This window comes from Phascolarctos cinereus, unplaced genomic scaffold (assembly GCF_003287225.1).
Source record: "Phascolarctos cinereus isolate Bilbo 61053 unplaced genomic scaffold, phaCin_HiC Scaffold_4;HRSCAF=312, whole genome shotgun sequence".
Lineage (NCBI taxonomy): Eukaryota > Metazoa > Chordata > Mammalia > Diprotodontia > Phascolarctidae > Phascolarctos > Phascolarctos cinereus.
The window spans coordinates 127,887,510-127,901,558 of record NW_027555847.1 but is presented as its reverse complement, the minus strand read 5'-3'; the positions used below and the strand labels follow the sequence as shown (position 1 = coordinate 127,901,558).

Sequence of the window (14,049 nt, the reverse complement as noted above, 5' to 3'; positions counted from 1 at the left end):
GTGGCTCAGTGGATAAAACACCGGGCCTGGAGTCAAAAAGACCTGAGTGCAAATCTAACCTTGGATTTTTACTAGCTGTGTATCCCTGGGCAAATAATTTAAACTGTCTCAGTTTCTTCAACTGTAAAATGGAGATAATAATAGCACCTACCTCTTGTGGTTGTTGTGAGAATAAAATGAATGATAATACTTGTAAAGTGCTTAGCACAGTGACTGGCTATATAGATGCTAGTTATTATTATTATTATTATTTGATACCTAGTTTGTTTCTTGTTTGGTTTTGTTATTTTTTATTGTTATAACTAGAGCTGCTAGGAATTTTATTTTTTTTTGCAACAGGTCCTTTTTTTTTTTTTTAGCTTGTCAATAATCTCCTTGGAATATAGTACCAGCTGCTAGGTCAAAGGTTACACATTTTTCTAACTCTTATTGTTTCACATAATTCCAGATTGCTTTCCAAAAAAGCTGGACCAGTTTTACAACTCTACCAGTCATGTTGATAGTAGATTTATTTCATTATAGCCTTGCCAGTACTGAATGCTGCTGTTGATTATCTTTGCCAGTTTGATAGGGGTGGGATCTCAGAGGTGTTTTGATGTGAATTTTTCTGATTATTAGAGATCTTGAATTTTTTAGTGAGATTGTTGAGAATTTATATTTCTTCTTTTGAGAATTACCTCTTTATATACTTTGGACAGCTTATCAAATGGAAAATAGCTTTTATTCTTATTTATTGAATCAGTTCCTTGTAAATTTTGAATGTCATAGTTTTATTTGAAGTATTTGATAAAAAGATTTTTTAATATAATCAAATCTATTTTATCTTTTAAAATTTTTTTCCAAGTCACCCAGAGCTTGTTAACAATTTATCTTTTCCCCACAGTTGTAAAAAACATAGTTATCCCTTCTATTCTAGTTTGGTTTTGTTTGATGTGTGTGTGCCTTAAAAAATGTTTGTATTGTTGCCAGTGGTATCTTGGTAAAAGTTTAACAACCAATTATATGGAAATAAAAATTGTAGCAAGGCAATTATAGATTTAATCTGCATTTTTAATATTTTTCCCACCCTTTTTTAAGTCTATAATTTTACTATATGAAGTGATGCAGAATAAAGAAAGCAGAATCAAAAAAAAATTACACATGTTGACAAGAACCAGGTGGTTAAAATAAACAAAACAGCAAAGTAAGCCCTGCTTTGTAGTATTTGCATATTTCTAAAATATATACACTCTCACTGAAAACTTAACATTCAGGTCTTGGGCACTGGTTTCCATGCTGGCTCCAACACATCTTTGGCTTGAGTCATTTAAAATCGTGACAAGTTTTGGTCTGTTCTCAATTTTGTCAAATCATTATTCAGTTTTCCCTGTAATTTTTCCTAAATAATGGAATGCCTTCCCTAATGTTTTGTGGTTCTGTGTCTATCAAAAAACTATGATAATTGCACATACCTGGTTTGGGCTTGTTGGGATTTAACCTATTCTAAGATCAAATCTTTTTTTAAAAAAATTTTTAAAATCAGTATCAAATAGTTTTGGTTGTTTTGGTTTTATAGTTTAACTTGAAATCTGGGAATACAAGTCTAGTTCCCCTTCCTCTTTTTGCATAATTTACCTTGATATTCTTTACCTATTTTTCTTCCATAAGGATTTTGTTGTTTCGCCTAATTCTATAAGGCATACCATTGAACTACTGATCAGTATTAGTATTAAATCTATCGATTTATTTGAGAAGTATTTTCATATTTACTACATTAACATGGACTAATCATGAACACTGACTCCCTAGTAGTCTATTTTTCTATTTCTATAAAAATTGTTTTATTGTTGACTTGTATAAGTCCTGTGTAGTTCTTAGTAGGTTAATTCCAAGATAATGAATATATTTTTTAAAAAATAAATTTTTATTGATATCTTTTATTTTTACATTGCCTAAATTTCCTATGGTATCCCTCCCCTTCATAACTCCCAGAGGGCCACTCCACATAACAAATAATTTTTAATTAACATGTTTTCTATCACTCTTTTCTATTTGTTTTTCTGGTAAAATATAATTATGCTGGTGATTTTTGTGGGTTAATTTTATACCTTGCTATTTTGCTGATATCTTTTATGTTTGTTTACTTAGAAAACCTAAGAGAATCATATTATCTGCAAGTAGATATATATTAACCTCCTTTTTACCCATGACTATTCCTTTAATTTTTTTTCTTATCTTATTGAGATAGCATTTTTAGGACTATGCTGTAAATAATAAAGTTATATTGTTTCTAAACTTGCTCTTGGGTTAAAATAAATGTCTTCTATAATGTTAAAGAAAAATTCTTCTGTTTTTATGTTTTTGGTGTCATTAAAATGATATTTTATCAATAGCTTTTTCTACATTTATTGATAAATTCTATTATCAATGATTATGTGAATTATTTTCCTAATATTGATAATAATTAGTTAATAAAAATTAACTAATTATTTTCCTAATATTAAACTATCTTTTTGGTTCTAGTATAAATGCTATCTGATCATAAGGAATCAATTTTTTGGGGGAAATTCTGCTGTCTTCTTTTTCATAGAGTAGAGGTGAACCTGGGTTCTTTTTTTCTTTTTCTTTCAAATTTCTTTCCCCCCTCCCCTTTTTTACAAGGCAATTGAGGTTAAATGACTTGCCCAGAGTCACACAGCTAGTGAGTGTTATGTGTCTGAGGCCAGCTTAGAACTCAGGTTCTCCTGACTCCAGGGCCATCTACTGCGCCACCTAGCTGCCCCTGAACCTGGGTTCTTAAAGGCTATGCTAGAGGAAGGCACAGCTCTTGTAACTTTGACTATGCTAGAGAGGCTTCGAGTGTGGTCCTAGCAATAATACCATATCTATATTCCAAGGATCAGCTTTTGTAAAAGTAAAAGGCTCATAGTCAGTAGGATAAATGCCTTGTTAGGAATTCTTTGGCCATTGCACCCATGAAAAGTAAAATACAGGATGGTCCTTAGCCCTGTGGGGTTCCCATCTGCTTCTTTAGTGACAGGGACTGAGCTGCAGAAAACGAGGCAAAAGATGCTAGAAAAGTACCCATTTGTCAGACAATCTTTATATATTAACTTCATTCTAAATGTGAGGTTCTTGTGAGAAGCCAAGTCCATGCATTATTAGGGAAAATTAATTACAGAAATCATGATATTCATTTTAAAAATAAAACTCTAAGACAAAAAGAAGTTACTGTTAAATGGAAGGACAGTTGGTCAATAAACATTTTTTTAAAAAACAACAGCCTGAGCTGCATAAATTTCAGTATGATATATTGATATTGTTATCATCTTTGATATAATTTTTTATTGTTTCTATGATTAGTTTTTTTTACTCAATTCTTCTTGCCAATTATATTTTAGTCTCCATTTAGGCCTACATCTATTTATCACATTTTCCTTATTGATTAATATTCCAGTTGAATTATAGCATGTGAAATTAATGTTAGCTAATTCTCCCTTTTTGTGTTTATTTGTAAGTTCTTTATGCCCCAGAGTCTGATACATTTTTATGTCTTCTGTGTACCTGAACAAAAATTAAATTGTCTAATAAACCCATATCAGACCTAATTTTTCTAGCCTTCTTTTCAATTTTATAATTGATTTCATCCTTCTGTTTGATTTATCATATCCTGTAAGTGGGATTTTGTATCTTCCATTATTAATATTTTTCTCCCTGGATTTTTTTGTAATTGCTTTTTTTTTGTAAAAGTCCTCATAACACTCAAACTTTTTCTTGCAGCTCTAAGCACATCAAGCACCCCTTCCTCCTAAATACTGCTTCCTTCATTTCTATAGCATTGCTTCCTCTCTCTTGGTCAAACAGGTTCACACCTTTGGAATTATCTTCTCCTCATTCTCCCTGACTCCCTATATCTTATCTGCTGCCAAGTCTTGTCAATTCTCCTTCCATAACATCCCCTGAAGCTGTCTTCTTTTCTCTTTCAACAGACACAGAACCAGTTCAAACCCTTATCATCTCCTTCCTGGATTATTCCACTAGCCTCCTAATAGATCTCCCTGCTTTCAGTCTCTACTCTCCAATTCATCTTCTAACACAGATGGCAAAATGACCCTCCTAAAGCACAGTTCTGACCATGTCATTCCCCTGCTCCATACTATATCTATATCTATATCTATATCATCTATATCTATATATATATGTATTTGACCTCACATTTCCCTCTGCACATTCCATAGTCCAGCCTAACTGGTCTGTTTTACTTACTGTTCCCTGAACTCTGCACTCCAATTCCTGCTTACATGCTTCTTGACAGGCTGTTCCTCATGTTGGAGGTGCATCTCCTTCCTTTTCTTGGCATGTCTTCAAAGTTCACTTCAGCTGCTACTTTTCCTGAACTCCCTAGTTGTCAGGGCTCTTTCCTTTCTCAAATTGTCTTCTATTCATTTATCTGCATAAATACTGTAACTTCCCAGTAGAAAGAAGTTTCATCAGGGCAGGGCCCTGAGTTCTGTTTGGTCTTTGCATCCCACCCACCCCTAAGCCTAGCACAGTGACTAGTACACAGAGGGCACAAGCTAAATGTTTGCTGAATATGCCTTGGTCCCTTAAGTTGTTGATGTTTGTCAGTTTCTCTTTAGCCACTGATGACAGAGCTATCACAAGACCCAGGCCTTTCTCCATCCACATCAGAACCCGCTTCACTTAGTCATTATCCAGTTTGATCTTATGTTTGGGGAAACTCCACTCCTGGACCATCCCTGAAGATGACTTGCTATTTGTCCCTTCTGGTAACATCTTCAATATCTGCTAGACCAGAGTATTTCATGTGTGGAAGATTTTTTTCTCTGCCGTTTATTTTCTTGTCCTTTTCTTTTCCTTACATAAAAGGCCTTTCTCTTTTGATGCTCTTTGGTTGCTCTCCTTTAATCTTCTTCCCCTTTAATTTTTAGCTACTCATGGGGTAGACTGTGGAGAGGGGACTCTGCACCCTCTTATTCCACCAGTTTTCCAGAACTCAACTTAAGCAATGTTCATATATTTTCTTTGGCACCTGAGATCTTTACCTTATTGTAAGACTGAGAATCCAAAGTCTCCCTCTACTAAATATGGTCATCGTAAACCCGAAGGTGCTAATGAACAAGTTACTAATAAACAAATCCCATTTGGGGATTTCAGATGTGGGGTAGGTATGATAGTTTATGGAAAAGTTAACATTGGATTATGTAATCAGGAAGAAAATCAAGTACATTTTAAAAATAATTCATTTTGGAGCTGCCCTTTACAAATGACAACATTGACTAAATCAGAAGCAAGGGATCTAAGCTTTTTCCTAAGGTGGTCAATAAGATTCTGTTTACATTATAAAAGGTGTATTGTTTGTTTGTTTGTTTTGGTGAGGCAATTGGGGTTAAGTGACTTGCCCAGGGTCACACAGCTACCAAGTGTCAAGTGTCTGAGGCCTCATTTGAACTCAGGTCCTCCTGACTCCAAGGCCAGAGCTCTATCCACTGTGCCGCCTAGCTGCCCCTAACATTACAAAAGGTGGAGAAATCCTCTGCTTCAAAGTCTGATCTCACCCAAAGACAGTTTTGGGAGTGCGACAATGTCCTGATTTGTCTTATGTTACACATGGGTGACAACTAAGTTTCTAAACATTCCTTACGATGAGCCAAATACCCCTTTGGGGGAACTGGGTGGTGCTGTTTGTGTACCAGAGGGGTTCCCATTACTCTTGCCCAAGAATATCTGTCTTCCAGTGGCTTGGAAAGAGTGCTTTTCATGGTGTGAATTTCCTGACTGCTCATACTACGCATGTGGCACCAATGTAAGTAACCTAGAGGTCACCTATCAGAATTCATCCACTAAACCTGAGGAATCCAGAAAACAACTGCAAACACTGAGCAAATAGAAGACATTAGTCTAGAACTCTCTGGATGCATACCGGTGTGCACTCTCTTTGGGGAGGATAAACGATAATTCAGCTCCGACGTTGCTCTCCAAAATGGCGTTTGGTATGTGATGATAAACCAGACGAGAAATGTCACTGGTATTACAATGAAGTTCCTTCACTATGATCATATGATACCCTGCACCTGAAAGAAGCCATTTAAAAGACTGGATGAAACCATATGGGTTTTTATAGTTCTCTTGCCTACGCTGCACCTGGCCTCAAGTTGCTTTGATTGGGTTAGCTCCATGGGAGATGAGATAGAGAACTTCCTGCACTTTGACTGCATGCAATGCATAAAAAGCTAATCTCAGAAGGTCAGTATTGCTACTGAGAATCTTGTCTCCTATTCCTCATAAGAAGGTATGGAAATATGACATTGGGGATGATTGGCTTAATAAAGAAACTGTAATTTAGAAAGAAGGTTGCCAAAATTGTACAACCAACAAGGTAAGGAAATTCCATTAGATTAATATCCTGAGTGTTAGAATTGAGAATAAAGGCATCTATATAAGGGGGGACTCTACTCTCTGGAACATTTATACACTCTCGAGACAGGTTTCTATTAAATACTAATATGCCTTATCTTCACAAATGTTCTGTCTATGGCCAAGGATCCAGGCAGAACCAGAGAGTGGGAAGTTCAGTGTAAGAAAGCCTTTCATTATCAGATTTCAGGAACTACATATGAAGTGAACCTACAAAGTATTTTACTCAATATACTGGAGATTTGATGCTAACTTAGCAATGAGGAAAAGGAGTAGAGACACCCAGTTTTTCTTTCTTGTCCTCCTCACCGTATTTGTGCTTGAGGAAAAGTGAAGAGCCACAACACTGCAGGTCCCCCTTGGCCATAATAGCAATTCGGTCCCCCAAAAGGTCAGCCTCATCCATAAAATGTGTGGTCAGCACAATGGTGCGGTCATTTTTCTGCTGCTGAAGGAGATCCCAGGTGGCTCTCCGTGAAATTGGGTCCATGCCCGAAGTTGGTTCATCTAGCATCACTACCTACAGACCCAAAAGGGACAGTTATAAGACTAGTCAAATGGTACTGTGCCACTTACCAAATCATGTGGGGGTCTTCCCCTGTTGGTGAAAATGTTCTTGCCACCATAATTGTCCTTTCAGGAAAGTACAGTGAATTTTACTTAGATATAGCAGTTATATATGAGATATATTATCTGTTAGGCATTCATTTTTCTGGCTGAGATGAGAGACAGTGGGGTGAGGTCAATTGTCTAAGGAGACTTTAGGCCTAGGACTAAACTAGAATTAAAGATCCTCTCACTACTATGACCACCCTATACCAACCCAACTAATGATCTGATTGTTCACTGGGCATATCTTAGCTGAGTCTCCTTAGGAGGAATGGTCCATACCAGCTCACTTGGGTCTGTATCAGCTAATAGTTTTGCCAGGCTGCAGAGGGGACCTAGTTCCTTCCAGTACTGTACCTTAGAGCCTCCTATGAGCGCGATGCCAACAGAAACCTTGCGTTTCATTCCTCCACTCAGTGACTTTGAAAGTGAGTGGCGTTTATTCTCCAGATCAAGAATGTTCAAGATATGATTGACTTCCTCAGGACACTTTTGCTCAGATAATCCTTTCATCTATGAGACCAAGTGAAGGAGAGAACTTTAGATGGGGACTTTCTGAGAGGAGCCTGACCCAGCATTGTAGAGCTGATAGAGCACTGGACTTAAAAGTCAGGAGATGTGGGCTCATACACTGCCTCAGAGACTTACCAGCCATGTGAAAATGGGTAATCTACGTAACTATTTAGTATCTCCGTTCCACTCCCTTCCATTCCCACTTCCTCCCCCCTCTCCATGGTTCTTTGAATCACATTTTGGGACCCTGTGAAGGTAGAAGTGTTGACTACCTCAAGCATGTGAGGCAAAAAAAGATATTTATTTTAGGCTCACCTGAGCATAGAAGTAAAAGTGCTCAGCCACTGTCATGTAGTCAAAGAGGACATCATGCTGGGGACATAAGCCTAGGCTCTTCCGGATCTGCACTATGTCACGTGAGATCTCATACCCATTGATGTATGCCCGGCCACTAGTAGGTGGAAAAAGACCTAGGAAGAAGCAGATGAGCCAGCACAGCGTTAGAGATTAATGTGAGTGAGGCTGACCTCTTTGATGATCCTCACTTGACATGACACTCCTCTCGCAACCCTGGGAATTTCCACCAGATGTCTTAATGCCCGGAATGTTATCCCCGTCTTCCTTGATGCCCTTCAAGTCCCAGCTAAAATCCCACCTTTTATAAGAGGCTTTTTTTTTTAACTGCTGCTGCCTTCCCTCAAGACTATGTCCAGTTCATCTGGTCTATATTATCTGAACATAATGGCTTGTACACTGTTTCCTAACTTAGACTGTGAGCTTCTTGAGGGCAGGGGCTTTTTTTGTTTTTTGCTTTGTTTGTTTGTTTGTTTTGCCTTTCTTTGTATCCCTCGGAACTTGTCTGGCACTGGCAGGTGCTTAATAAATGCTTGTTGACTTGACGTTAACCCTATCCTTCTGGCTTGTTCACAAAGACTAGCTGAATTCCCTTTTTTCCAGAAGGAATATACTAGGAGCTGAGAGAAACACAATAGAAATTGGAGGAATGATCCCTAATTTTTGTGGAGAAAAAATACAAAATTGGTAAAAAAATTTAAAAGTAACATACTGACAAATACAAAGTTATTTTCTTACTAATTGTGTTAAATATTAAAGGAAAGCAGAATAAAGACAACAATGGAAGGGGTTAATCAGGTATCACCAGAAGAGAAGTTCTGAGTTGGTTTTAAAGGATGTGAGAAACATGAAATATAATATAAAACTCTAACATAATGAGAAAGGTTTTATGTATGGCTTATGCAATTAATCTCATTAACATTAACATAAGTTGGGCATTTAAAGTGTGAGGAGTAACATTCACATAGGTTTAAGTGGTAGGAACTTCCTGGTCATAGTGAAGGGACTTTAAGCAAGTGACTTTGGAAGAAAGGGACCCCTCTCATTACCTTAGACAGACTATATCTGAGTACTACTCTGAGAATCACAGTTCTGGCAAATGTGCCAATTGTGTTAATTCATCAAATAGAATTTTAGAAAAAAAACCTTCAAATAAGATAGTATGGGGATGATAGGTTTTTTAATAAGCTCTATGATTTCCAGTCTCTGGGCTGTTGCTTATGGTTGGTTTTTTTTTGTGCTGGGAATCTCACTGCTTCCTTAAAGTAGTTAGATTAAATTAAACTACTGTTAAATTCCTACTCATCCTTTAAAACCCAACTCAAATGCCATCTCCTCCACAGAGCTTTCCCTGATTGCTCTTTCCCTTCTGACTTAAAAAAAAAAGGTTTGTATTAGAACTCCCTTTATTTCTTTAATGTTCAATGGATCCGTGATCACATAAATGTGGGTACTCCATCCCCTGGTGGTGTCTAACCCAGCTACCAGATCCCACCTGCCCTTTATGGTTCTTGTATATGTTCTTCTATGGATCATTTATGGGGGATTCACTCAATAAAGACTTTCCTCTGGGGCTTTTTACATTTTCAGGATACCTAGGGAGCATCAAGGCTATCTATTTGTTATCCCTTGCTTGAGACACGTCTCCTGATAACACATTTCCTTAATAAAAACCTTACACTATTTCTCAAGCACTGCTCATCCCTGGAAATATACTACAACTTATTTGCACCCTGTAGCGAGCTTTCTATTGCCCTCAAGGTCACTTGCTAATGTTAATTCCTCAGAGAACATGGTGTTCCAGGATTCACAATCATAAACAACTGTTGGAAGAACAATTATGTCAAAAAGATGGGACTTTGAACCAGGGGGCTGATTAGTAATATTAAGAGCAACACACAATTTCCTAAATGTAATCTACTTCCCATTCAATTCAAGGTCCCATTCATGGTCCATCTGCAATGCACATCTCAAATATATAGACTACCTTAATAAATCAACTATGCAGTTGCATGTCATGGTCTGGATAGATTTTTTTCAAGAATTAAGATTTTTTTTCTGAATAGACTGTTAGACCGATCATACTTAGAAAATCATGGCACTGGGGCAGCTAGGAGACGCAGTGGATAGAGCACCAGCCCTGAAGTCAGGGGGACCTGAGTTCAAATCCAGCCTCAGACCAAACACTTGACACTTACTAGCTGTGTGACTCTGGGCAAGTCACTTAACCCCAATTGCCTAAAAAATAAATAAATAAAATAGAAAAAATCATGGCACTCATTGTGGAAGCTTGTGATGCAATGGGATTGGATGTAATTAGTACAGTATCATCCACAAACAGGATCATTTGTAGGCTGTCATCACTGACAGGGAATCCCTCATTCACTTTGGTTCTTGCAGAAGACTCCTTTTTGATAGCGGCACACACCCTGGTTAAAGTATGCATTGTCTTGGTTAAGGCCTCACCTAATGTTGATAAACAGACAGTTGTTGAAGAGTTATCTCTGTGGTTGCATTTGTTGAGGAGTTTTGTATGATCTTAACATGAGCTTGAGAGATTCCAGTTTGGAACAGTCTTTAAAACTATATTTTATACCTATTGGGTCAAATGTTTACTTACTACCAACAAAAAAAAACCCCAGTGGGATTTCATAATCCCACTGTCAATTCTGTGACAAAGAAGATATGATCTACTAGAAAGAAACGTCCAGTAAAACATGCCTGTTCCCTTCTCACCTTTTTTTAAAAAAATCAGATATTCCTTTGATACACATATAAATCATTTCCATAAATTTTTGTAAAGATGAGAAAGTAGGCATATCGGTCAGAGTTAGAGATGTTCTCTTGATTCCTTTTTGGGGATACTGATTTTTTTTTGTATTATTTTATTTTTTTCTCCTGCCTGAGTTATCTTGTAAATCAATATCTCAATGCTGCCAGGACTGTATTGCCATGACATAGACTTCCTCATTGTGTAATTGGCCTGGTCCTGTTGCTTTTTCTGACACTGTCTTCCTAAGGGCCTTTTAAATGTTAAGTTTCCAATTCTGGTGGTTCCTCTGTCACTGATAATTATAGAAGCATTTAAAAAATCACTACATTAAATATGTTTATTTTCTTGCCATTTTCATCTGTGAAGACACTTGGAATGATGTAGTTCATTTTGGTTTCATGCCAAGCTTTCTTTAGACTCGTTTTTGCTTCTTTTTTTGGGGGGGGCTGTTTTATAAGATGATACCGCTTATAATCTTCTACCATTCCCTATAGTGTCTTATAAATTTGCATTAAAAATTGGTGATAGCCTTGGCTACCATCTCTTTCCACTTTGCACAGAGATCAAATATTTGCTGACTGAAGTGATTTCTAGGCTCATTTGGCTTCTTTCTGTGACAATTACTTTATTTGGGTTCAACTTTTCTAGGAAATATTAACCATCAAAGTCTTTAATCTTTGCCTTTTTACATTTTCTGCTTTTCCACAATGGCAGCCCATTTGTACAGATCAAGTTGAAACTATTGCAACTGTTCAAGTCTTTCATCTTTAGCCTTCAAATCTGATGTTGATTTTGAGCTGATTTTGATATGACTCCTAAATCAGTAACAGTCTGACTCTACAAATATTGACATGTAATGTTACATATGATGCTATACTTATCTATGTTTGTGCCTTATCTCCCTACTTTACAATAAGCTTTATAAGAACAGGGATCTTTTCTCACTTCCAGTGTCTAAGCACAGTAGTCTGTATACAGTTATGTACAGTTATTTAATAAATGTTTGTTAAATGAATAACAGTGAAAAATACTGAAATAGAAACAGCTCAACCTAGGCAGGAAAGCAAAGGCCTAGCTCTAAGCAACATTTTTAGATTCTAGAAACATGAAGGGCTGTCCAGATCCTGACCTGTGAGGATGGACAAGGTGGTGGTCTTCCCTGCTCCATTATGTCCTAGAAGAACAGTGATCTGCCCCTCGTACATATTCAGAGTCAGGTCTCTTATCGCCTCTTTTCTCTTATTCCTCACCATAAACATCTGTGGAAAAGGTAGAGAAAGTAAATTTACATAAAGCTCTAGCACTTGTGAAGGGGTTTACAATAAGTTAAGCATTAACCAACAGCTACTGTTAGTAAATACAATACTTTTTCCCCCCCTCATTTAAAAATCAACCTCTGAATTGTAATAAATAAAATTCTGGTTCCATGACCAACCCCAGAGAGTAACAAGAGATGTTAATCTGGATAACAGTGTCTAGGGGAGTATGACATTTCTCTTTCTTTTGCTCTGTTTAACATTTTTATTTATGTCTTTGATGAAGATATAGATGGAACAATTATGAAAATCTGAAGCTGACATAAAGCTTGAAGGGATATAATTCACACCAGATAACAGAACTCAGATCGAAAGATAACCTGACAGGCTGGATCATGACGAAACTTAAAAGGGATAAAAAGACCTATATGGGGTAAAAAAATCAACTGCATATATTCAGTATGGGCACAAACTGATATACCACTAGTAAATTCTACTTAGGTGCTGCTGCCATCATTCCACAACATTCTCTCCAGCCCAGGGGAGGGACAAAGGGTTGGGTCCTTTATCTAAAAGCAAACAGAAAGCCCAAGCTAAGCTAGAATTAAATAGTCTTCAAAGGGTATACCTTAAGTGGCAGTCTCCTTCTACCCCAAACAAAATTTTAATTGTTCTCAGATTGTATCAACTGAAATCTGTTATTCAGAATGACAGAAATGATAGTCCAAAACTGTATTCTTTCCCAGCCAGATCACAACTAGAGTACTGTGTCTAGTTTTGACTGCCACATTTCAGGAAGGACAGTGAAAAACTGGAGTGTTTCCAGGGGTGGCCAGGATGAGGACTCAAAACTATACTTCAAAAAGATTGGTTGAAGGAACTTTCAATGTTTAATTTTGAGAAGAGAAAACTTAGGAAGTGATTTGATTATGGTTTTCAAACATTTGAAGGGCTCTTCTGTGGACAAAGGATTAGATTTAGTCTGCTTGGCCCAACAAGATGGAACTCAATCCAGTACGTAGAAATTAGAGAGAGGCAGATTTTAGTTTAACAGGAAGAAAAACTTTCTACCATTTTAGAGTTATCTAGAAATGGATTATGTTGCCCCAGGACTGAGATATCATTCACTAATGTTCTTAAAGAAAAGGCTGGATTACACTTGTTTGAGATCCTGTAGAGAGTATTCATACTTCAAGATGTATTAGATAACCTGTGGGGTCCCTTTTAATGTTGAATGATTAAGCGACAGTAAACTCAGAAAAGAAGGTTCAAGAAAACAGATATTTTTACTTCCTAGTGTAAAAGAGTATGAAAGTTTCATAGGAAACTGATTTGGAAGTGTCTTAGACTGAAGATATAAGGATACACAAGAAACTGTATGCCCTAGTTCTATTAATACAAAGCCTATGTTAGCAAGGAAGGAGAAAACTGAGGATGAAGAGTCTAAGGGCTCTGACAGATAAGAAAGAGTCAATTTCAATTCTGTTTGACAAATTCCCCTGTTCTTCAAGGCTTTGTATTTCTAGAACCATGCTGCAACCCTTCCCAGAGGGGATTAAGGTCAAATATTGAAATGTAAAATTCTTCTCCTCCATCCACTGTACTTCCAGGTTTTAGCATCAAGTGAGACAATGCAGTGAAAGCTTTTGAGAAGGGAGATATCACTCCTCACATACAAACTGACATACTCACAGGTACAGATTCTCAAGCTCGATTTTACTTCTCAAAGACAAAATTCTATACAAGTCATCATTACAGTTGACATAAAACTTACTACATTTATGGAGAACAGAAAGAAATATGTTGGTAATTGGGTGAACAAGTAATGATTTCCTTGAAGACATGCTCCCTCAACTCAATACATTAGTAAAAATTTTCAATCTTAATTGTCACACAGTACCTTGGACAGATGCTTGATCTTTATTCCAGCTACTAAATCTTCAGGTTCAGCCTCAATGTACTCAGTTTTTAGAACTTTCTCAGGATCATCCTCTTCCTCCTCTTTTCCCATTATAGATCTTTGATTCCCACACCAGTAGGAAGGCTAAGGAAGAAATCAAAACTGGATCACCAAGATGGCCAATTAATAACAATAATGACAAATTTTACCGTGATCAGAAAAGCTTC

At 37.0% G+C, this 14,049-nt stretch overlaps 1 protein-coding gene across 1 annotated transcript in view; it reads right to left on the bottom strand.

Annotated features, from left to right (window-relative positions):
• The window catches only part of ABCA3 (ATP binding cassette subfamily A member 3), a 117,486-nt gene that overhangs the window by 31,651 nt on the left and 71,786 nt on the right, over positions 1-14,049 (bottom strand). Inside the window, 6 exon segments of the mRNA XM_021006534.2 lie at positions 5,924-6,074; positions 6,727-6,937; positions 7,384-7,539; positions 7,855-8,009; positions 11,796-11,925; positions 13,823-13,966. Coding sequence (XP_020862193.1) covers positions 5,924-6,074; positions 6,727-6,937; positions 7,384-7,539; positions 7,855-8,009; positions 11,796-11,925; positions 13,823-13,966 — 947 coding nt within the window.